General features: G+C 37.7%; 1 protein-coding gene across 1 annotated transcript in view; it reads right to left on the reverse strand.

Moving 5' to 3' along the window:
- Positions 1-25821, reverse strand: part of man2a1 (mannosidase, alpha, class 2A, member 1) — a 516515-nt gene that overhangs the window by 76471 nt on the left and 414223 nt on the right. Inside the window, exon 16 of the mRNA XM_028804824.2 lies at positions 11414-11528. Within this exon, the coding sequence (XP_028660657.1) occupies positions 11414-11528 (115 nt within the window). The remainder of the gene's footprint in view (positions 1-11413; positions 11529-25821) is intronic.

Raw genomic sequence — 25821 nt, forward strand, 5'->3', positions numbered from 1 at the left:
ATCACAAAGTGGCTGTTTGAATAAAATATTTAGAAATCTATACATAAATTGCATACATGACTGATCAAGATGACATTCACAACACTGAAATCATTAAAGAGAAGTCTAGCTCTAGACCTTACTTCAAATCCATGGCAAAAAATCAAGCACGGTATATCAGCAGGCTTGTTATGGGCAACAAGACAATTGATTTTTTTCTTTTAAGCTTATCAAGCAAACACGGAGTCCAGTTTGTTTGCTGAGTGCTCAATCATTTAAATGTTGTGTGGAAGAGAGAATTTTCCTATGCTTTCTTCTCTGACAGTGAAATACACTATGGCTTGGGGCATGTTATTTTTCCTTGTACTATTCCCATTACAAATAGATTTCAGATAGCATGGCAAGAGGGAGAAAAAGTCATTAGCCTGGTGCCAAGCTATATATATTTTTTCTTCCAGTAATTGAGTGTGTACATGCTGCTATATCTTAAGTCCGCTTAGATATGTTGTTCATTTTCATATTTGCTGTAAGGAACACTGGACATGAAAAGCATATTAACATTTTTTGAAGTACTGAAAACATAAAAAGGTTTATTTAAAATAACAAACTACACATAATGGCAGAACCATTAAACAAATAGAGTATACAGAAAATTACAGAGAAAAGGCATGAAGTGAGTATGTATAGATGGGCAGACATATACAGTGGACATAAAATGTGTTCACCCTAGCTTTTCACATTTTGTTATTATATGGCATTTAACCACAGAATATTTAATTTGGCATTTTAACACTTAAATGAACAGAAAAAGTGAAAAAGAAATCTTTGCAAGATCGTCTAATTGAATTACAAATATAAAACACAAAATAATATGATAGCTTAAACCAGTTGATTTTAGAAGTCACAGAATTAAGTACCCTAAGTTCTTGTCTATAAGCCGGACTCATGTATTAGCCGGAGACCAAAAATCATACAAATTTTTAAAATAAAATCGTATCATAGATAAGCCGGACTCATGGATAAGCCGAACGTACTATAACCTATAACTAATAGAAGGGAGGGAGGTCAGTGGTCTCACTCGCGCCCATTTAATTTCTTTAAGGGGGGAGAGAGTGTGAGATATTGCCGTCTCTCTCACTCCCCGCATGGCGCGGTTGGAGCGGCCGGAGCGCGTTCTTTCTGCTCTGGGCGTCGCCGAGTCAACACGAGCGCGTAGCGGTCATTTAAATTGTGATTTTATATGTAAGCATATTTAAATATATATCGCGGATTTCTGCGGACAATGGGTCTTTTAATTTCTGGTACATGCTTCCTCAGTTGGTTTGCCCAGTTGATTTCATACAAGGGACGCTTTTGGCAGATGGCTGAGAAGCTACCCGGCTTACTGTTCTCTCTCTCTTGCGCTGACTATCTGTGATCCTGACGTATGGGGATTGAGCAGGGGGGCTGTTTGCACACCTAGACGATACGGACGCTCGTCTAAAAATGCTGAAAGATTATCTTCACGTTGCTATCTTTTGTAAAGCTGATTCCTGAAAAGACATGCTGCACAGTGCTTCGCATACTTAAAAGCTCGAAGGGCACGTATTGATTTTTGACTGAAAAACAAACTCTCCCTCTCTTTGTCTGCTCCTGACGGAGGGGGTGTGAGCTGCCGCCTTCAACAGCTTTGTGCCGCGGTGCTTCGCATACTTAAAAGCCAAACAGACATATTGATTTGTTTGCTTCACTGCTTTGAAGAGGAAGATATGTTTGCATTCTTTTAATTGTGAGACGGAACTGTCATCTCTGTCTTGTCATGGAGCACAGTTTAAACTTTTGAAAAAGAGACAAATGTTTGTTTGCAGTGTTTGAATAACGTTCCTGTCTCTCTACAACCTCCTGTGTTTCTGCGCAAATCTGTGACCCAAGCATGACAATATAAAAATAACCATATAAACATATGGTTTCTACTTCGCGGATATTCTTATTTCGCGGGTGGTTCTGGAACGCAACCCCCGCGATGGATGTATAAGCCGGACTTATGTATAAGCCGATATTCTATTTTTTCATTTTCACAACTTTTTTCCTTAGATAAGCCGCGGCTTATTGACAAGAACTTAGGGTACATGACATGTGTCGCAGTTGAGGCCCCTATCCACCTCTTGAACCCTCAGGTACCACTCCAAACACTGGGTAAAAATCCAATTATTATTTATTTTATAATAATGTGCACAAAGCACCCTCCACTCCACACTACTCATGCAATCAATAATCAATACACTATAATAACCAATCCTCCTCTCCCAGACGCGTTGCCACCCTTCCACCCAGCTCAGCTCGACATCTGGGATTTCCCATAGTCCTTTTATAGTCCTTGACCTGGAAGTGTTTCGCCCTCTCTGTCTACGTGACTAGGAACACTTCCAGGTCATATAAAAACTCCACTTCTTCACTCCGGAAGCACGTCGTTCCTTCCGGTCATGTGTTTATGACGCACTTCCGGGTTATAGGGCACGTAGCACTCTGTAAGCCTCCCTGCAGTGACTCCTGGCGGCCCCGACGTTATCCAGCAGGGCTGTGTATTAAAACTCCATAGTCCATGATGCCCTGCTGGAACTCAGGGCATCCCTATGTTGCAGGTAGGGCTCCATCCGATGGCTTGGAGGTGTTGGCCGGAATATATGGCCGGCAATCCCTCACACATGTCACTGACAGACTGAGGAGATTGTTCCTCCCCCAAACTATGCAAATCTTCAATTCCACCCGGAATATTCAAAGTTATTGTCTGTTTTTACCTACATTTTTATTACTCTTTAATTTAATTTTTTTTTTTTGTATCAGTATGGTGCTGCTGGAGTATGTGAATTTCCCCTTGGGATTAATAAAGTATCTATCTATCTATGAAGATCGCTGGTTTGTTGTTGAGGGATTCCAATTGCCTGTAATATAAATGTACCTCATTTGGAAATACCAACTTGTGTTATGTCGGTATCATGGTCTAACCTACACAACGAAGACAAAGAAACTCTCCAAGTAACTCCGTGAAAAGCAAAAGTCAGTGGTTAGAGACTAAAAAATAACCAAGTCACTGAATATCCCTTGGAGTCCAGTTACATCAATCATTAAGAAACACTTAGCTGAAGATCTGCCTAGAGCAGGCCACCCAAAAAAAACTGAGTGATTAAGATGAAGACTAGTGAGCGAAGCCACAAAGAGATCTGTAACAATTTATATGAAAGAGTTAAATGAGGTTGGTGAGGCTGGACAGACAAGAATTGTTGCCCAGATGCTTCACCAGCTGCAGCTTTATGGGATACATACAAAAAATCATGCATGACATCTCAACTGCAGTGTGTCAGAAGGCACATGGAAGAGACTGAAGATAGCTAGAAGAAGGTTCTATAGTTTGATGGGAATGAAATTGAACTTTTTGACCAGGAGACTAATGGTGTAAGCCAAACACTACACATTATCAAAAACACACCATTCCTGTCTTGAAGCATGGTGTTGGCAGCATCATGCTGTAGGGACTCTTCTCTGCACCAGGACCTGGAAGACTTTGCCAATATGAAATGAATGCAACAAAACACAGGGAATTCCAACAAGAAAACCTGAAGAAGTCTGCAAGAAACTGCACCTTGGGAGAAGATTTGTTTTCCAGCAAAAAACGACCCCAAACATAAAGTCAAAGCTACACAAGAATGGCTTCAAAACAACAATGTGAGTGTCCTGGAGTGGCTAAGTTAAGAGTCCACTGCCTATATTTATCAGGCATCTCAGAATTACCCCTAGGACTTACTTGCACTAAAAGTCTGATTCGGATAATAGTTTATCCTACCCCAAAGTAAGACATGAGAAGTATCTACTAAGCATCCCACACATACTCTCAGCTATGAGTAGAAGTCATGTCTGAGAATGAATGACATGATTTTATGATATCCTGAACTACAAAATGGCACTCATGAACGCATTTTGGAGTTTCTTTGGAAATCATGATGACACTTTGTAATTTTCTGATACTAATGCTAAGGCTGCATCACAAAGATAATAATAATAATAAAAATAATAATAATAATAATAAAAACAATAATATTCAAAGGATTCAAATGAAAGGCTTACCCCATTCTCATGAAGTACTCTATTCATGCTTTACACTGGGTCATTTGCAACAACATCAAGAATAATGACGAACACCGAAATGCAAAGTCCGAGACACACAATACTACTTGAGAATAAAGCCGGATAATGGGCACATTTATTTAACAATGAAGTATCCACAGCGGCACTTTCAGAAGAATCACTTTCCCACTGTTACAGTCACAGAAAATGCCTCATAAAGTAACTGTTTCTGAAACTAGCCACGGCTATTCCTGAAGTCACATTCACTCTTCCGTTTCCGTTTATATTCCAGAGTCACATAACATGACGTGCTATACCCCTCTCCATGATCACCCCTTAACTTCTATGACACTCTTTTTATCCAATGCCATGGGAGTCTCCACTTGCCTTCTTCATTCATCCTGGCCTGATAAGGTATAAAACGAATGTTCAAGCATTTCATGGAATGCAGAGTTCAATGTACCTGTGTGACATTTCAGTCAATAACCCATCCAGCTCTGCCTATCCTCATGGTAACATACTGGCTTCTATAATACACTTTGCATCCATGTCAACTTGTAAATTGATACTGTGATATCGCTTATGATTCACATGAGTGCTCATCCACACTTGGGGCAATGGTCTTTATGTGTATGCAATTAATCACACCAACCACTCCAGGAAAATCAGCCATTTCCATGAATGCGGCTTGCTTCAACATTATCTCACATGGAGCGGTGTGGAAATGTATAAATCACTGTAGTACCTTACATGTTTCAAAGGTGTTCAAAGTTTTGTATAAAATTGAAATGGTTGGTTGTGACATACCTGTACTATACTTAAATCAGCTCCATTACAAAACTACATTTTTCTTATAGTCAAAAAATGCAACATTACCAACACATTTATTTTGGCTGATGGTGCATGGCTTCTTCACGTACACTAAGTGATCACGTGATATACAAAATTTGTTACTAATATTAGGAAATCCTTTTAAATCACATCTCTGTTTCTAAGGAGCACTGTTTACAAAATAAAATTTAAGGGGATGGCCTTTTTTGGTGTCCAGGTAATATATTACTTTTTCATTGATTTAATTTTCAGCACTGTGAAAGGTGAACTATGGTTGAACAAAATCACTGAGTTTTCTGAAAGTCTATATATAAAATACAGATTGACTGACTAAGTTCACAAATACTGTAGGTTCAAAGCTCAGAAAGGACACTTGAAACTGGCAGTGTGCAACTTCCTCTGCTGAAGAAAGTAACCTTCAGGTAGTAATATAGAATCAGCAGGGAAGTGGGCAGCAGGCCTAATGGAGTCAGGCAAGTGCAAGATGAAATCGGTTAGTGGATTTTATTGCGGAGCTTCTTTTGAGAAACACTAATTCAGTCAAGTCAGCTGCTGAATTGATTTTTGAACCCATACTTGGATTGCTGAAGGCAAAATTACTTGAAAGTGTACAGAAAGACTTATCTATTAAATGAAATCTAATTTGCACAAAACTATTTTCAATTAAAGTTATTTTAACACTGTTGATTTAAATCATTTATGATCAAGTGAATACTCAACAGCTTTTTGAGAAGGTTTGTCTATGAATAATTCAGGTAAAGATTATTTATTTATTTATTTATTTTTTTGGGGAAAACATAACATTTGGAAATGTGGCTTCAATCACGAGTCATAAATTAGACAGGAAGACTGAAATCAAAATCAAATAATGATAGGAAGCACAGCTATAAAAACTTTTTTTTTTTCATATCCTGCACACAGTTTATGCTGACAGCTACAGGAAAAGCAATGTAAAAATATTAATGATATGGAATGAGTGAAGGTTCATTTAGTTTATATAGTAGATTGAAGATTGACAGTGTGAATCACACTACAGACACATCGGGCGAATATCAACAATGAAGGTCAAATAGTAAAGTAGGGAAGATGACAATTTGGTCAGCAAGATTAATTTGATCCAAAGATCAAAGTAATAAAGTAAAAAAGCCTTAACCGATTATTATAGTATTATCTCATCCTCCATTCAGGAGGGTGCATCATATTTATTAAAATGTACTACAGATCCTCACCATGAAATACAGTATAATTAAAATAAAACAAAACATATTGAGGCATGTATAAACAATGAAGTAAACAAATTATTGCGATGATTTAATATGATGAAATTTTCTATTTTTCAATCAGGTGCATACAGTTAGTCTTACTAATAATATACCCTGAATGAAAAGCATATAGGAGGCAAATAAAGAGGAATATTTAAGTATTTTTTCCATTATGATTTCATTTTAAAATAATTATTCAATTGTTAACTTATCAGTTTCACAGAAATAAACCAAATCAGCTTCAGCCAACACGATGATTAAACCATGTCCCATAATAACCGTGCACAGACATTCAGAAGAAAAACACAAGGCAGAGAGTGGATCAATACCAAAAATGATGAAGCATACAGTCATAATGAAAACCGATTAAAAACAGAGAAGGTAAGAACATGCCATTGTACAGATCACAAAGGAAGATGCTAAAAACAGTTATAGTTTGTTATCATGAAGTTTCTGAGATAACAATAAGTAAGAGTATTAAAGACCATTCCACTCATTTTCCCTTGCCAGTGTTACACCATTAAATTGCATTATACAAAAGAAATTATTTTGTTTGCTTTTGAGGTAAACTGTTAGAAATCTCATTCAAGAGTTTAGATGGCTTTAATGCCATGTTATAATACAGAATACAACACATCAGATAAGTATCGTTACACTAATGACACAGATACTATTTATTTAGGTTATATGCAAAATACCAAAAAAGAACACACTCTTAATCTAAAACTGATTACTACTTTGTCATTATAACATAATTAACAAATCAACTACACTGAACAACTGCAAAATTCAGAATCAGAATCCTCCAATGTTACTAACCCTCACCCAGCATCTATGCATAGGCTTCCTAGTGCTTTAGACACATCTCAACACTCTGAGACTGTCCTAAAGAGCACTAATGTCAAAAACCTGCCTTTATTGCTTATTTACGTACAATCCTACTATATAAAAGCGGTCGGGATTGTCCTTCCGTCCCGTGAATGCAAAGCGTAGCGGTATTCCGCTTATCACAGACTTACTACTTGCGGTAAAAAGCAACGCGATGTGTGCAGAGTTCTGGTGCTCCCATTGTTCCCTTGCTTTTGTGCGCGATGCGCTGGAAAAATAGACAAAATTATGTCTCTGGAAATAATTAATGTTGATGGAGTACAAATGCCTCACCACGTAGTAAATATCAGGGGAGATGGTGCTTGCTTATTCTCATCTATAGCTTATTTAGTGCATGAAACTCCGTCTTTAGCGGTACAGATTCGGGCTGACATTGTACGACATGTTTTAAGTAATTGATCAAGGTTTCAGCCATTTACAATGATGCCGTCAGGAATCTCTTATACAAATGAGCTTCAGTATCTCACTGAAATGTCAAAGTCTCAAACTTATGGTAGCATTTCTGAGCTAATGGCAGCGGGAGAGTTGTTCCCCTATGAGTTTCAAGTATATTATTATGGAGTCCTACACTCCAAGTTTGGACAGGCACTCGAGGGGATAAAAAAACTTAGGTTTTTGGGAGATGTTATGAATGGGCACTTTGATGTTCTCATTCCCTACACTTACATGCCTGATGTACACATGGAGCGCACACAAATTGAGGATAAAAGTCGTCGCCTTAAAAGGCGGGTGAGCCTAGTAATACTGTTAACATGTGTGACACCTCAGAGTCTGATGTTGGCCTTGTGTGTTTTCTCCCCCCAAACACGCCATAGAGAACTCACATTCACATTTGTGGCATTTCAAGATGGTGCATGTGTCTTTAAGAAATATCCTCCTACTCCCAAAATGATCTTATTTTTATCCTGTTATCCGTAGTGGTGTCCAATATAAATTTTGGATCTCTTGTTTTCATGAAAAATGAAGATAGGAAACTTTTTTGATACAATGGAGTACAAATGATGTTAAAACATTAATTAAAAATATTTTTCAAGCTACTTGTGTCGACTAATCCACATGTCAGTTAATCTAGTAATATGTTCAAAAGATCCAAACACATACACTTTTTAATAAAATATTGTTAAATAAATACTTCGGAAAGATCTCTGTAAATCCAATGGACGAATGTCCGCGTGGGTTCAAACCCCACTCCTGGTACCACTTGTCACGCTTGGGTCACAGATTTGCACAGAGACACAGGAGGTTGTAGAGAGACAGGACCTTTATTCAAAGCACTGCAAACAAACATTTGTCTCTTTTCAAAAGTTTAAACTGTGCTCCATGACAAGTCAGAGATGACAGTTCCGCCAGGAGCAGAGAATGTCTGAGAGAGAGAAACAAAACAACCAATTCCAAAGCTGAGAGGCGCTGCACAATACTTTTAAGTAAGCGGAGTACCGCGTGAGAGGTTTATCGCGAGTTATAGCGCAAGTAAGAAGGGTAAGGAGCAATGTGAAGGTAGACTGTCAGCTGTTTCAGGGGTTTTCCCAGGGGCGTCTATGTCCTCTGAGGGTGCGATCAGCACTCCAGCTTACAACAGCAATGCATGAAAATGAAGTGCATTCAAATGAATTTAGGCTTCTGAATTGAAGACAAGGCTCTTGACCAATAAATGGGGGCGAGGTGGGTTTTCAGAATGCCAAAACTCTAAACTTAAGTAAACGGATTTGATAATGGATGGGTGAAGAGATATTTTAGACAGTAGAGGACATTCAACATCCTATTTTTGTTAAAAGGAAAAGAAAGTTATTAATTTCTGCTTCTCCAGAGAGCAGAGGGAAGTTTTTGTCAATAATGAGATACAATGCCATTAGATAACAGGCTCAAATTTTGGCAATTGTGAGACATGTAGCCAATCTAAACTTCTCACATACAAGATATCTGTGCATCCATCAGGGGCCATGAAAACACAGCCTATAGGTTCCATTACAGATTTCCCAAATGAAAAATATAATGTTAATGAATTTTAGGTATATGTTTGTCTATTTTCTGAGCATAGTGATGGGTACTAGAAGCAAGGCAAATTGCCTGTTCCACAATGGTAGATCGTGTGATATTACTGGCTCTTACATGCACAGAAAAATCACATTTTCAGCTGCTGGAATTGACATATTTAAACTCTGGGCTTGATGGGGGATTTGGTCATATAGCATGATCATGCCCATATGTGTAAATAAACACATCACTTACATATATAAGGCCACTGGAAAGTCATGTCATGTCATTTGCTAACCCGTTTAGCCCTGAAGGCTTCTTGCCAGTTCCACAATGGTAGATCGTGTGATATTACTGGCTCTTACATGCACAGAAAAAGCACATTTTCAGCTGCTGGAATTGACATATTTAAACTCTGGGCTTGATGGGGGATTTGGTCATATAGCATGATCATGCCCATATGTGTAAATAAACACGTCACTTACATATATAAGGCCACTGGAAAGTCATGTCATGTCATTTGCTAACCCGTTTAGCCCTGAACAGGGTCATGCCTCTGCTGGAACCAATCCGACCTAGCATAGTGCACAAGGCATGAGCAAACCCTGGAAAGGGTGTCAGTCCATCACAGGGTGAACACACACACATACTAGAGCCAATTTTAGTATTGCCGATCCACTTAACCTGCGTGTCTTTGGACTGTTGAAGGAAACCAAAGTACCTGGTGGAAAACTATGCAGACATGGGTAGAACATGCAAACTCCATGCTGGGAGGAAATCAGAGGTGAATCCTGATCTCCTTACTGCGAAGCAGCAGCGCCCACCACTGGAATATGAAGATGTAATTGTAGAAACTGACATCCAGCATCAAAAGACATCAAATATCTCTTTCATAGAGAATGGCAATTATGGAGGCCTGTCTTGGAAGAACTTACTTAAACTGTTATGAAGCTGTTGGAAACTAAACTGTACAAAGTATTCCTAACATTCAAAAGAAACTGTTTCACTGTACCTAGTGTATGTTGTAACTCAAAAAGCATTTATAATTTACTAATGCAATAATGTAACAATACGCTTTTTACATAGACTTTTATTTTTGAACCAGTTAGCTTTGATAGGGCTCTGAGCTAATTTCTGCATTCTGTGCATGATACAGTGCTAGAATATAACCATGGTGGCAATTATAACAGTCATGAACAATGCACACAATAATAAAGTCATAATTTACCATGCATCTTAAAGTAAGAAAATTATACAGTTTAGAATTCTGAGCCAAATTTTCGTTTCAAGATAAAATCCAAAAAAGAATTTATTTTAGAATGCATGTTTAGATAAACACTGGATGGTCAGCAGAGCATTCTTTTAGTTTGTTTCATAAGAGTCCCTCCTTGTATTTGTCCAGTCAAAAAAACTAGAAATCACCGATGTGCAAAATTGTCCAATTCTTGCCACTATCACTTATCTGGGGTAATTTTCCTGTTGGGTCCAGTAAAGTGGAAGGACTAATAAAGGAGCAACAAAAACATTCCCTTTATTTTAAGCCTACAACACTTCAGGTTTTTCAGGCTGACGTGAACCACTCCTGTCACCCGAAGAAGAGCTTTGTATCCATTACTGTGAGAGCCTGTTACATATAGTACATTAACTAGACTGCAAACCACAGCTAACAAAAAGATTACAAAATTACAGTGCATCACCCCCATAAATAATTCAATGTGAACACTACAACACTATTCACCAAAAGAAACATAATCTTTGAGAAATAATCCATATTTTCTTCCAGTATTTACTTGTATATAACTTCACAAATAAAGTCAAGCCTAAGCTTACAAGCATACGCTGTACTGGTGATCAAATTCCATCAAGATTGACTAAAAAAATACAAATTACTGTTTAACATGTATTATTTACTATGAATTAAAATTGAATATGTTACAGAAATATGCAATTTTCAATACATGCCTTTGCATCATCTGCTGCTTCTCATGGATACTAGTAGTGAATGATTTATGATTGAACATTGACTCTACTACACAAGTTTCTTCTCTTTACAGGTAATTATTTTATGGCAAAAACAGCAACAAAAATGGCGTACTTCTCATTCTGGTGATTACTTTGGGAGGTTGGTCCTGAATTTCACTTAACAAATCGCACAGAAAAAGTTTAAGCAGCATTTCAAGCATTATACTATGATGTCATAGAGCCATTACTTAGAACAACTTTTAAACAGATTTGAGACAAACTGGAAGATAAGAAGAACATAAATATTATTATAGAAATGGGTCTGTTGATTCACAACCAAGTATTCTCTAACACCAAACCAGCCATTAATTGTGTGCATCTGAACTTGTACATTTTCTAGTACTGAATTGGCTTACCTTGGATGTTATAAACACGGACTGTATGTGTGAAATGATGATATGTACTTGTCACTTCAGAAAAGACTGCTCCAGTGGTTACTTTTATAACAGGCGATCCTGAGGAGGAGTATGGCTATACAAGGGCAGATTAAAGGAGGAAAGAAAGGGAAATAAACAAACATAGTTAAGGTCTAGAAATTTTCCACTCGGTTCAAAATAAACAATCATTAACAAGAAGCTTAGGATTTCATAAGTAAACATTTTTGAGTTTCTGTAGTTTTTTCACCTTTTCTGAAAAGAAAAATATTTTGTAGGGCTGCCATTCTAAAACTAGCTAGTTCTGCATTAGATAAAAATATACTGTATGGAAAAAGTTGCCCCTGCTGTCAGGAGGAAGTTCACGTGATTGAATATTTTAATCAACAAGACCTAACTCTGGAGGAACTAGTGTGCATTGAGAATGTATAAGCACCTGCTATAATAATTTTCCATGTTAAATTATATGTTGGTCCCAAGTCCAAGGATGTTTCAAGCCTTATAACTCTGCTCTAAGGATAAGTTTGTTAGAGACTGGAAGGATGAATGGACAGATTGATGCAAAACAAGGTGATCTTTCTTCTTATCGTGACAAAGCAGTAAGGTTTCATTAACAATGGTTCTTCTGCTGTCTGTGTCATGAATCCCATGACATGAACAGTTAAATGTTCTTCTCCAAGAATTAAAGAATCACAGGATAAATACATCTAAAGTAAATTAAACTATAGTGCTAGATTATTTCTAATTCTTCATTGTATCACTTTCACTGGAGCTTGTGTTATAATATGTTTTTGCTTTTATTTAATTTATGGAAATGATAAAAACATCTGCCTTAATTTTCATAAAATTGTGAAAAGCAATGATGCAACATGGGATACAACAAAGCAACACTCATAACCTGATGGAAAATGGTGCTGAACAAACAAGAAAAATAATCGAAAGTCATTTTGTTGTGGGACTGTTGATTCTTTGCTGTATGTTTAGGTGTCAACTCTTCTATAAAATGTAATGAATTTGTGACAATCCATCTTATCGAACACCACTACGACAATATTTATTTACACTTTTCATTGAGTCAAGAAACCAAATATCTCCCAAAGCATTTTAGAAGCAATGATCAAATCATAGCACTAATAAATAAGTTTTGATATAATTAAAAATAAAATTGGCAACATGTGCAAAGTAACAAGTCCATAGTGATTTTCTAAATTGTGTATTGTGGTACTGTATTTCAAACTACAGTATTAACATGACATAAGTCTCCTTAAAATGAACACGTATATCTCTTAACACTTCAAGTCATTAGGTGAACTCTAAATTTTCTCAACGCTTGCATCATTTTAAAAATCACTAATTTTCCAAATTGAAAAGGTGAATCTTTAAAAAGGCTGTGCAGATATTCTCTGCCTAACTGTAATAATACAAGAATGGGAATAAATACAATCCTGTAAATATTGTGCATTTATTTTTTTCTAATCAAAGAATAACTCAATTTCATTACAACTAAAAATAATGAAAAACTGTTAAAATATTAACAAATGCCTTTGCATTAAAAAAAATATTAGCAGTGGCTAGGACATGCATAACTAGTCATGTTCAATAAACTGACAATTTAGTATAAAACATTCAACGAATCAAGGTTTCCATATATTGAATTTGAAAACAACACTTTTTCTTATTTCCAGAGTTAAGGCAAAAAAGACAAACTATGAACATTTACAAAACTGTAATAAAAGAAAAAGTACTGTCTCTCTGACCTTTACACTTTATCAGTTTGTATTTTAAACAATGTTTATCATCCCTTAACAATACAAGCTTTGAACAAAGCTCCTGTCAAGTTCTTAAAAATGAAAGGCACATTTCTGACAGCAAGGTGTTACTCACTAGAAGCAAATGTTCAAATTAAGACGGCACATACAGTAGGCATGGGCTTGATAACATTCATTGTTAATTAGCCAATACACTTTGAAAACCTTTATTTCCAGAAATAACAACATTTGACACTTTTTATCAAATGACAAACTTTGTCAAAAATGTGCATTACAATATAATGTGTGGCAAACGAAAAGTAAACATGCTCTGAATAAAAATATAGTCATTTAAGATTTTTTTGAACAAGTTATTTCATAAGTACATGGGCATAAGTAAGCAAACATCATAAAAAGCTTAATAGCTCATGAACACTTTTCCAAGTTTATACAGAAAAAGACTTTTTTGTACCCTGAAAAAAAGACAATTATTGGTTTGTATTTAGATGTACACTGTATGAATATATACAGCATAGTGTGTGTGTGTGTGTGTGTATACATAGTGTAAATACATGCAAACGAAGGATGAAAGTTTTGAACCTGACGTAGTAAGAGAAACGCCAGCAAAATCAAACAAGTTCAGCTTTTCAACACAGCTTTTCAGTGCCACTGAAAATGTTATTTTGCTTGTGTAACCTCTCTTGTGTAGCTGATATGACATCTTTTTCATTAGTATAGTGTGTCCCATGGATGTAGCTCTTCGGATTGTGGAACAGGTTGCAGTCACAAAGGGCCGGGCCTACAGAATAGGGGATGTGTGATAATTCTTCAAATCTGTAGTTCTGCAGAGCTGCATTTAAATTCTGCGCTTCTGTAAAACACGGGGGCATTGTTGTGAAGTAGAATGGAAATGGATGACACCTTGTCTCGATGCTTCTCCCTGACTGAGTGTTGCAAACACCAAAGCAAAGCAGATGACTGGCCACATGTGCCCTTTGAGACATTAATCAGTAAGGATTACACCCTCAGCATTACAAAGAATTGTACATACATATACGATGCTGCCAGGACTGGTTTGGAACATAATTTCTTTGGTGTTGGAGAATTACCATGTTTACAGTTTTGACTGTTGCTTGGACACGGAGTCATAATGATACATTCACATTTCATCCCTACTTCTGTAGTACTAGGGTGTTGTACCGTGTTAGCCATTATGAATGTAGTGAGAAGTCAAGCAAAATGACAGCTTTTATTGACTTCTCAACCCCAATTCTGAAATATTTATTAAAATCCTCCCAGTCCAAACTCAAGTGATAGAGATTCTATTTGGAACACTGGGTGTTGTGCCTCTTCATTTCAGTATATCAACATTTTGGGAACTCAACATGCACAGACCTTGCTTATGTTTACTTATTCTTGAGGAATGGATTAGCTAATTCACAACTAACCCTTACAGTGTTTGAGATTCGTGCCATGTTGTAAAACATTTTCTTTTATCATCAATGTTAAGGACCTAACATACGTTGAGTCATCATCAGTAGCAGTCCTGTGAAACAGAATTCTGTAGCACATCTCTTGATTGTGCCGTAAGGAGGAAACTGGTCCTGGTACATGTTGACAAGGCAAAAGCAATTTACCAAAAGTGCGCGCGCTGTTCTCTAGTGTTAGAAATTCAGTAATGAGATGATAGTTGATTTAGTAAACAAAAAGTAATCCTTGGTCACTTACTGATTACCCCATATACGAAGGAGAATCAAAAAAAGTAAAGGCAACTTAGCCTTCAATATTGGAAACTGCGAGGAGATTCACATAACAGTTATACCACTTCTTCACATAGTCCTCCTGCATTTTGATGCACTTCTTGTATCGTTCCACTAACTTCTTCATTACCTGGGTGAAGCAGCTTTTGGCTGCTCCTGAACTCAGGTCAGTTTCGCTTCCTTAACCTCATTGTCAGAGGTGAACCTGCGACTACATTGAGTCTCTTTAAGTGGAATGAAGATGCGATAATTGCTGAATCAGACCTGTAAGGCGGATTCAGAAGACGTTCAAACTACCGCTGCTGCATTGCCTGCACATTGTGGCCACTGCATGGCAACGTGCATGGTCATGGAGCAGCAAGACTGTTTTTGATAGCATTCCTCTTTCAGTTTCAGTTTCTCTCCCAGCATAGCACAGTATGTTGCACTGGTCACTGATTGTCCGTGTTCCTGAAAATGCATCAGAATAAGAAACACTTCATCTCCCAAATAAGGTCATTTGAATTTCTTTTTTACTAGTGAAGATGGGTTCCACTACATGCTTTGTCCATTGCTTTTTGGCTCACAGAGATGGACTCATATCTCATCACCGGTGACAATTCATTCCAAAACACTCTGATCTTCTTCATAACATTTCAGGAAATGTGTTGCATCCTCCACTTGCAGTTAGTGTATTCAGATCAATAAGCTATCTGCATACTCATCTTGCGCAAACTTTACGGTACCCCATGCATTATGGCATATGCAGATTCATAGCTGATACCTAAATGTGCAGCAATAGTGGCAATGTAATCAATTGGTCTTCTTTGATGAAGGCATTTGTCATGTTGATGGTCGACCAGACTAAGCTTCATCAGTTACACCTGTTCTTCCACCTTTAAACCTTTCTACCCATTCATAAACATTTCGTTGGGTCATGCTGCTTTCAACATCTTTTAATGAATTTTAGCAGGTTTCACTCCCTCTGCCCAAAGAAATATCACTAACACGCATTATACAACAATGGAGCAATCTCGCAGTGGTGTGTCCATGTTCATTTAACCTTGGCTTCAACTTGAGACTAATGGCAGTAGTTCAGTGGTTCCAGTTTCCCAGGTTGAGCCCTAACGTCTAACCCCCACACTGTGTGGTTTTATTTCCAATCAGTTTCACCATTTGTGCCTCCTTCTAACTTTTAATTGCTCTTATTGTTTATTGAATTCTGCTTTGTTATTCTCTTATTTTATTAAATTCTGAAATATCTGTTTAATTGCTTAAGTTTCCTCCTCCTCTTTTAATTCACCATTTTCAACAGAGTTTCATCCATTTATCCAAATGCTGACAAAACTGAATGTTAAAAGGGGGGGTGATTACTTCAGTGCCATCTATATTTGCCTAATCACTTGTAAGAAATGTTTCTTAATGAGCAGACATGTGAAAATGGCAATAAAGTAATCATTCCCCTTTAGCATCCAATGTTGTTTGCACCTGTGTCTGCACTGCTCACTTGCAATCAACAGCGTTTGGATACAATTAAGAGATAAAACTCAACAGTAAAGGGTAGAAAACAGCAAAAAAAAAAAAATGAATTTATTAGAAATATTCCTGAGCCAGATAATTAAACAATGAGATCAATTAACAGTAAAACTGGCCATCTGATTGCCATTAAGGTCCTCCAGGACTGAAATTGAAAATGAAAACCGTGATTCATTCATTACAGGCAGTATTTTTTTTATGATTGATGCTAGATGGAGATTTTGTAAGAAAACACAAAGACTCTTAACAACCACTTGGTAGCAAGTATAAAGCAAGAATTAAGGCTCAAGGAGAGAGATGAAGAACACCAGTTCTAGTGCTGCTCAGTTAGCAAAACAGGTAATGCAAAATTGTTATAATTTTTACTACTGACCTTTTTATTTACTCTCTGCGTTTTGTGGTCAAGCAAAAATGACCAACTAAAGACATTACGATACAAGTTAACTATTTCCTGGTTAATATAAAAACGACCATATTTAAAGACTCTTAAAAGAAATCAAAAAGGGGAATGGTATAAAGATATTAACATCAGATACGAAAAAATACAAATATACTGATAAGTAATGATATAACTGGACATATCAAAGTTTCTGCACTGTGCAGTCTACGTATGAAAAACTGCAACAGTGTTTTTATAACTATCAATAAGTAAAATATATACTCCTACAAAACATAAATTTGTTATAAAACTCCAAATTAATTTGAGCCCAACAGGCTTTGTTCACATTGAAAGAGGAGTATGAAAAGTTTTAAAGTTTGAATTAAGTCCTCAGTATTTATTGCTTTGCAATTTGTTAGTCAATTTTTCACTCTTCTGCCATTTCTGTCAACTTACACTGAGGTCTGAAGCGGTCAGAAAAATAAAAATTCATTATGCCATTCCCTGTACTTTTAGTGGTATCCTGCCTTACACTATTCAAGATTTTTGTATTTTTCAAGCACTATAAAATTGTGTAAGCACAGTGAAAATAAAAAATACCATTACCTCAAAACAAGAAACAGAGCATGAGTGTTTTATACGTTGTCATTTTTGTAAACTGTACTGCATAATATTTTTAATAAACAGGTGATATGTTTTCTTCATGTTGTATAATTCTTCAAACCACACTACCTCCAAAATACAAAATTACTAGTATGGCAGATTTCAGACGATCAGGATAAACATCTAACCTGAGAGCACATATAAGCTATTGATATGTTAGAAAACACAAGGCTTATGGAAAGAAAGGTAAAGGTCTACGTCTCTAGTCCAATGATTCACCGTATACTACTAAACACCACTGTCCTGATTACACAGGTGAACATCAACGACTCTAAAAGGTCAACATCTGTTCAAAATGGCATGAAGAAAGGTCTTAAGACAATGGAAACTTTCAGAACAGCTACTGAATATTCATTACTCCTGCCTCAGATATTCATGAAGCAGCTCTGAAGGGAATTTAATAAGCTGCAGACTCATTAGCAAATTAAGAGCTCTTTCTTTTCATCTCCTTTGAATGCAGCACACTGAAAATTAAGCAGACTATTCCTGACCCTGCCTAAGTGTGTCTTGTATTTTCTTTTTCTAAAGGCATTACACTTATACTATATAGTGAACACGATCAGATAGCATACAAAATATGTGCTACTGCTCAGGATCAGCTAGAGAACTTAACTCCCACAGCACTCCCCATTCTTTGGACCACAGCCATTCTCTATAACCCACATTTACCCCGAGCCAAGTGCGCTCTTGGATTTCTCACATAAGTAGTCATAATTGGAGAATATATATCTCAGTTTTTATTTTAAATTTATTTTGTTGTTTATTTCAAATTATAAATTATACAGCAGCACATTTCAAACTTTAAATACAACATCCACTCAGTGTGCTGCAAGAAAACAAGCAAAGCAGAAAAATTAGCCAACAAAACATCAGGACAAATAAAAACACACAAGTTTATATCATATCTGTAAACATATAAATGATTTGTTATTAAATGTAAACTATTGTGTTGGGTCATTATAATATTTTGGCAAATCATTTTTCACACCTTTTTGAACGTGTGACTAGAATTTTACCTGGTGCAGTGTAAAACTTTAAAAGTGAAATGCCAACATACGCACTAAGTGCAGACCATAAGTAATTCATTCAGAAAATGGTTAATGAAAGTGTATTTTCTTCCCTACTTTTGGATAAGGTAAATAAACATAACATTCTCAAACCTGCTTACTCCACTTCATGGTCAAGGGGCGTCAAAAGTCTTTCTCAGAGCAATGGGCCAAACGCAGGAACAGGCAGTGTTTGGGATAAGGAAGGAAACAGTGTTTGAAAGGATGCCAGTCCACTGCAGGCACCCCTCACACACAGGTCGCTAATTAAATGAACATAGACATTTTGGGGTATTTGGTAGAAAACCCCATGCAGAAACTGCATCCAGACAATGACCAGACGGGAGTGTAGAACCCACAACATTGGCTCACTGAAGCGGTAGCACTAACCACTTGGGAATCCATTCTCGTACAGGTTTATCCATTCCCGGGAATTCGGGAGTCCCGCATTTCATTCCCAGGAATCCCGGGCATCTCACATGTGAATGGTTTTAGAATGACCGACACTTATTTTTGATAAAACTACTGCAATATGTTGACACAAATAAAAGACTAACCTTATCTACAAGCAGTTCATGCTGTCATAGGAGTACACGTATCTTTAGTTGCGGTAATAAGAGCATAGAAAGCACAATGTCCTCACAGGTGGCGCAGTGGTAGTGCTGCTGCTTTGCAGTAAGGAGACTGTGGAAGATTGTGGATTCGCTTCCCGGTTCCTCCCTGTGTGGATAGCGCTTTGAGTACTGAGAAAAGCGCTATATAAATGTAATGAATTATTATTATTATTATTATTGTTAATGTGTCCAGCGTGTGGTCATCCAGATGAGAGCACACCTTCATGCAGAAGTACGCCAGCTGCTGAGAAAGCATGCTCTGCCTCCACTGAAGTAGGTGGCACAATCATCACTGATACACTTGTTCTAAACAACGCCCGCGCTTGCCGTTGTGCTGAAACACTGTCACTTCAGCTTTTTCCATCATCATTCTGTGATGGCACGTTTCTTGGCACAGATAATGCGGATGCAACAGACTGATGCATTGCAATTTCAAGTTGCTGTTCAAAGCTGTTGTCTGATGAAGTGCAAACTGCAGCAATGGCGCCACCTTAATTATTTCCAACTATAACTATGTTATTTCTTGATCGATTTTTACACGCTATATATGCGAGCTTGGCCATTCCCATTTTCCCGGGAATTACAGCAGTTTCATTCCCGGGAATGCAGGAATGAAAAATGTCTGGGAATCCCTACTAACCACTGTGTAATTTTCAAAAAGTGTGATCAATTCTTAATGTTGGCTCGGTCAACTTTAAAAATAATGACATAAGAGAGGTAATATGAAAGCATATTTTACTCCAAAGGTTTTCACAAAAAAGTGCAAACAAAATAAATTAAGCATTTCATATGAAAATACACTGCCTTGTGGGTGACCAAACAATACAGCCAAAGACATTACATCTGTGGATGAGCAGAAGGCTGGGGGGAATGATATTAAAATTCACATTGAAAAGTACTACAGTCAGATTAACTTTTATACACGCGGACTGGAAGTGAAGAAGCGGCAAAAGACAAGAGCACACATGAGCACTGGAAAGTAGTATTGTGAAATGAAATTTAAAAACACCCCTCAACAAGAAAACCTTACAGATTGGATCCATAATAAAAAGATTTTGCATGTTTATGGAAAAATTAGAAACATCTAACTCTCATATCATATTCTCTCCCTGGCTTTGGGTTTTTGGATACCAAATTGAAATGTTACCAATTGATTTTAAAGCGTTTCTTCTGTTTTGCTTTATAATTTCACAAACTTTGCTAGGTCTCTCACAGACTTCTGCCTATGATAGTCAGGTGAACAATTTTTATGTTTCTGTGTCTGGGTTCAAAAACAAGAGATTTGTGTAAGGATATGACTTGTTAAAACAAACTATAATAAATTAATAATGTGTATAATTTGCTTTATCTGCTACAGTTTCCTCCCACGATCCAAAGACATTGGTGCATTGGCGATTCTAAATTGTCCCTAGTGTGTCCTTGGTGTGTGTGCCCTGCGGTGGGCTGGCGCCCTGCCCAGGGTTTGTTCTTGCCTTGCGCCCTGTGTTGGCTGGGATTGGCTCCAGCAGAACCCCCTGACCCTGTGTTAGGATATAGCAGGTTGGACAATGACTGACTGACTGATGACTGACTGACTAATTGAACCCTGAAAAGTAAAATCATTAGGATTGTAGTGGCCTTTAATTAAAACTACTTTTCTGTGAATATGCACAGATATTGACAGGCAGTGTGGTATAGTAGTTAAGGCTTTGGACTTCAAACCTTGAGGTTGTGGGTTCAAATCCTGCTGCTGACACTGTGTGACCCTGTGCAAGTCACTTGACCTGCCTGAGCTATAACTGGAAAACCAACAGAAATGTAACCAATTGTATCATAAGTGTTTTAAGTCACCTTGTAAGGTGTCAGCCAAATAAGTAAATGCAATGTAATACCTCTCTTATGTTTAAAGCTAACCGTGAAATTTATCGGGTAGATAATTTAATAATTATTATATTTCAGGACAACTGTTATAGCTCTGTTTACATAGCTAGACATGATCCACAAATGTAATTGGCGTAAGTATGTGTTGCCAAGGGTGCAAAATACACATAAATCTTTTAATAAAATGAGCTAACACATCATGTTTTGTTACAGCTTGTTCCAATTCTTGCATCATGATGTGTGTTACCAGAGACAGATCAAATCTTCTTAAATGTCTAAAAATATAAGCACCTGGCTATACTGCAGACTGACTAACAAGCAGAGATTTCTAAGCCTGATACATTTGCCATGTAACCTGCCTGTGTCATATTTGCATCTGCTGAGGATGTGACCTTTCCATTTGTTGGGTTTATCAAAAGGTAAATTTACACTCTGCTGTATCTGGCTGCGATACTTTTAAATTAAATATGACCCGGTGAGGAAGTAATATTTATACTGAACTCTGTTCTGCTTACCTCTTAGTAAGAGTGATGGCTTGATATGTGCAGAGCAGCATACTACATGACTTTCAGTCAGACAGCATGTCAAAGTTAATGACTGTGGTTGCTGGATCTCATTACTTTAAGGTTGTCTGGTTACACAACTAGGAATCACAGGGATTGACGGATTACACAACTGCCCCATGACCTCACAGCACAGTTTCAAATTTCCATAATATCACTAGCGTGCAGCATTTTGACTGGATGACATGTTGTTGCCTGACAGTGCTAGGGGCTGTATGAATGCTTTCAGGTATGTTAGTTCAGCTGTGGGCTCTGCCAGTCTATTCTCTTTTTCTACTCTAGGTACAGCAAAAACAAGACATAGGGGATAGGAAATCTTCACTTCTGTTTTACCAGTCCAAAACAACTGGTTTTATTTCCTCCTTGCAGTCACATTGTTAAACTGCCTGAGTACCCAATTAGTTGCCAACTCTTGTATGCACAAAAGCCCACATCTACAACGTAAAACAAAATGAAGCGTTTGGTTTAGTTGTGGTCAAAGGCAGTCGAGTCACTGGGGATGTCAGACTACAAGACTGAAGGTCTTGTATTCCTAAAACCGTAAGTACGTCAGGTTCCAAGCCAAGTTCATTTTAAATCTCCAATCAACTTACAACTCTGTGCTCATACAGAGGTACTTTTAGGCTTTTTTGAATATTCATAATCTAAATCATCATATAAATTTGGCAGTGTTACTGAGTGATGTCTTTACAACAAAAACCACAAGAAAAAATTAGAAACAAAACCTAGTGAACATAAACTTGAGGTATGGCGCTATATAAATAAAATGGATTATCATCAATGATGGACGGATGGCAGTTCATCCCGTCCGACACACCCAGGATGCTAGATGGCGTCTTCCCTGCAGCATGGAGGTGCCCTGGATTCCTGCAGGGCACCATGGGAGATGGAGTTCAGCTTCACAGCCCTGCTGGGTGCCATTGTGTGACGCTGCAGGGAGACACAGGGATTTTTATTTTCCCTATAACCCGGAAGTACTCCCAAGTCATGGGGACGGAAGAACAGAAGTACTTCCGGGCTGAAGAAAAATGCAAGTCTTCATCTGACCCGGAAGTGCTATTAAATCACATGGACAGAAGGACAGGAGCACTTCCGGGTCAAGGACTATATAAAGGACTATGGGAGACCCAGCAAGCTGAGCCGGAGTTGGGAGGGAGTGTGATGGAGCTGCTGGGACAGGAGGATTGATTTATTGGATTGCTTTATTGTTTATTGGGGTTATTGTGGTGCACTGTGGCAAAATATCAAAGAAAGAAGAAATTAAATTATTTCTTGGTGCTTTTACTTGGTGTCATGGACGTTTGTCTGCAAGGTTTGAGGAGCGACAACGCCCTCTAGTGTCACACATTATTATTACTGACTTAAATGGAGACCAAAAAAAGTTCACAAAGAAAAGTAAAAACTAAGAGTGGAGAAAGCAAAAAAAAAAAAAAATTGCCAAGCAACTGTCAGTATTGAACTACATACAAATCTCTTTACCTTCAACCTAAAACAAACATCCAAATGTCTCTGAATACATTGATGCCCTGTGGGACATCTGTGAGCTCATCTTGGCCTATCCCAGGTGGCAGAGGCAGTCTATGTCTTTAAGTTATGTTATGCAGTACTGCACAAGCCATCAAAATGTGGCAAACCGTTGTGGAGCTGTACAGCAGTGTGCAGGCTACGCAAGGTAGCACGTTTTCAAGGACTGCAGTGATTTTTGGTTCATGATGATGACTGGCTCTGGGAGTTCTGTGCTGAATTGGAGTCTACATTACAGAGACGATCATGCAGAAATAATGCAATCTCTGTTCTTTTACAGTTTTTAACACCCGTAGGATATTTGGCAATGGGAGCTTTTCAGTGGGAAACGGCTGACCTGTCAGGGATCTTGCAGTCATTGCTGAGCTGCGACATGACACCTGTGTGGGATGGTGCAATCGGTGCTTGAAGTGGAATTAAATTATAGCCAGTGTGCTCCCTTTTCTGTTTTCTTCCCCTTAGTTTATACAATGTGTTCTAAAGTACATAGAGTTACACCAGAGAGCACCAGTTACTTTGATCGTGCTTAAATACATGCAATGTCAGAGCCACTTTCTCTGCTGCAAAAGAAGGGAAGCGCCGGCACTTCAAGCCTTGGTATACTTAAAATGCTATCCAGATACATTCCTTACAATCAGGGTGAGAGTGCTGAGATCAAAAGGCAATTTGTACCGATTGCTGATTGTTTTCAAGTAATTGGTGCAATTGACTACACACATGTTGTGATAAAGGCATCATCACAGAATGCATTTGCTTTTGTAAACAGAAAGCACTTTCTTTCAAGTAATATACAACTTATATGTGGTGCTGAAATGGGTCTGGCTAATGTTTTCATGATCGGGCCCAGCTGAACCCACGACTCTTTTATTTTATTAACTCTAGAATTACCAGAGTCAATGAAAAAACTCGCAAATCCGGCCCAACTTAAATCCCTTCGCACCTCTTCGTCAGCCTCTTTTGTCTTCTAAATGTGTCAATAAGCCCAAGCAGCAAGCTGCCTGCTATACCACCCCCACCAACCAACGCCTCAGAACGAGCAAGAAGTTCTCCCAGTTCCTGCCTTGATTAATTATCTGGGAGAGAGCTACCCAGAATTGTAAGGGGAAATAATGTGATGTGTATTTTGTGCCTACAACAATCTATGTAAACACATTGTTATAACAGAAACGTTTTCATGTTTTAGTAATAAATGACAAAATGTAGACATGAACTTTTTTATTATTTTTAAACAAACAACATCAGATCAGCTGTAAATGTATGATACTTCTAAAAGTTAGCTTTTTTTTCAGTTTTATTCTCTCAGTTACATTCATGTTCTCCTCCTCCCCCCCACCCCCCCTATCTGACGCTGTAGTGGCCACACAATATAAATTCACACCCGATCTGATGTTGTTCATTTTCAAATAATATTGCATTAGTGCGACGATGTTTTCTGATTGGTACTATTCAGGTCATAAAATGATTTCTTCAAAATGTCACATATATTTGTCTCTTTCTTTTTTGCCCTGTGCAGCATTGACATTGTACACCAGAAGGCCTGAGCTTATTCAGTGTGGCAGGAGCAAGCAAGTGGCTGGTTGCTTGTACTATAACAAGCTTGACTTGGTGGCAATCAACACACATCTACTGTACAAGGCATGCACGGGGGGTACTGAGAAAAGAAGAGTGTTCATGGCCCACCTTGCAGAGGAACTTCGTCATCGTTTCTTACAAGAAAAGGCAATGGATAAATCAAAAGAGAATGCAATATTGATAAGCTTCTGTTCCAAGACTGCCGCTCCCCCCAACCCTTTCAGTGTAATAGTAACCACAGCACAGAGAGAAGTGTGTACATTGCAACAGGTACACGTCGTAAATGTAGGAAGGATGGTCCTTGGGTGTGTGGGAACTGTTAACATTTGAATCTGATGATTGCATACAGCGCGGAACTGACCTCTCTGTACTATTCTTTCCTTTGCACGTCCTGGAGTACAAAAGAAACAGTACCATGCACCAAAATGAGGAGACTGCATGGGCAAGATCGAAAAAAAAAAACGTGGTCACTGATTACAAGCGCAAGAAGGCGTGCAAATGAATATGAATAATATGAATAATGTTGCATCAGTGCCATAATGTTTTCCAAAATGTACTATACAGGTCATAAAATGAATTATTCCAAATATCATATACAGTGGACCCTTGACTTACGAACTCAATTCGTTTGCGAGGGCTGGTTGTAATTCAAGTTGGTTGTAAATCAAGACTATTTTTCCCATAAAAAATAATGGAAATGCCCTTAATGTGTTCCGAACCTCCCACAGCAACACTTACTTAACTTTATTTAATAAAAAAGGGTTGTATAATGTGCATAATTTACCAAAAACACAAATAATTTTTCTAATGTACTAACCAAAAAGGTATAAAAAGTGCCTAGCCTACCAGAAACAACAATTTCATACTGTACTCACCATTTAAGTTGACATCTTTGGCTTGCAGGAAGGAAGGAGGAGGAGAATGAAACGAAAGGTGGTTATTGTTTGGAAGGAGTTTCCTTATACAAATCTTTTCTTTGTAAAATTATAGAGATGGTGGACTTTGACATGCTGTACATATTAGCGAGATCGGTCACACGAATGCCACTCTCATATTTCCACACAATTTCCTTCTTCGTTTTGATTGTGATCGCTTTCTTTACCTTCGTTACCTTCGCTTCCTTCCTTAGCAATTACCGAAATAAAT

The sequence above is a fragment of the Erpetoichthys calabaricus genome, chromosome 7 (genome assembly GCF_900747795.2).
Source record: "Erpetoichthys calabaricus chromosome 7, fErpCal1.3, whole genome shotgun sequence".
Taxonomy (NCBI): domain Eukaryota; kingdom Metazoa; phylum Chordata; class Cladistia; order Polypteriformes; family Polypteridae; genus Erpetoichthys; species Erpetoichthys calabaricus.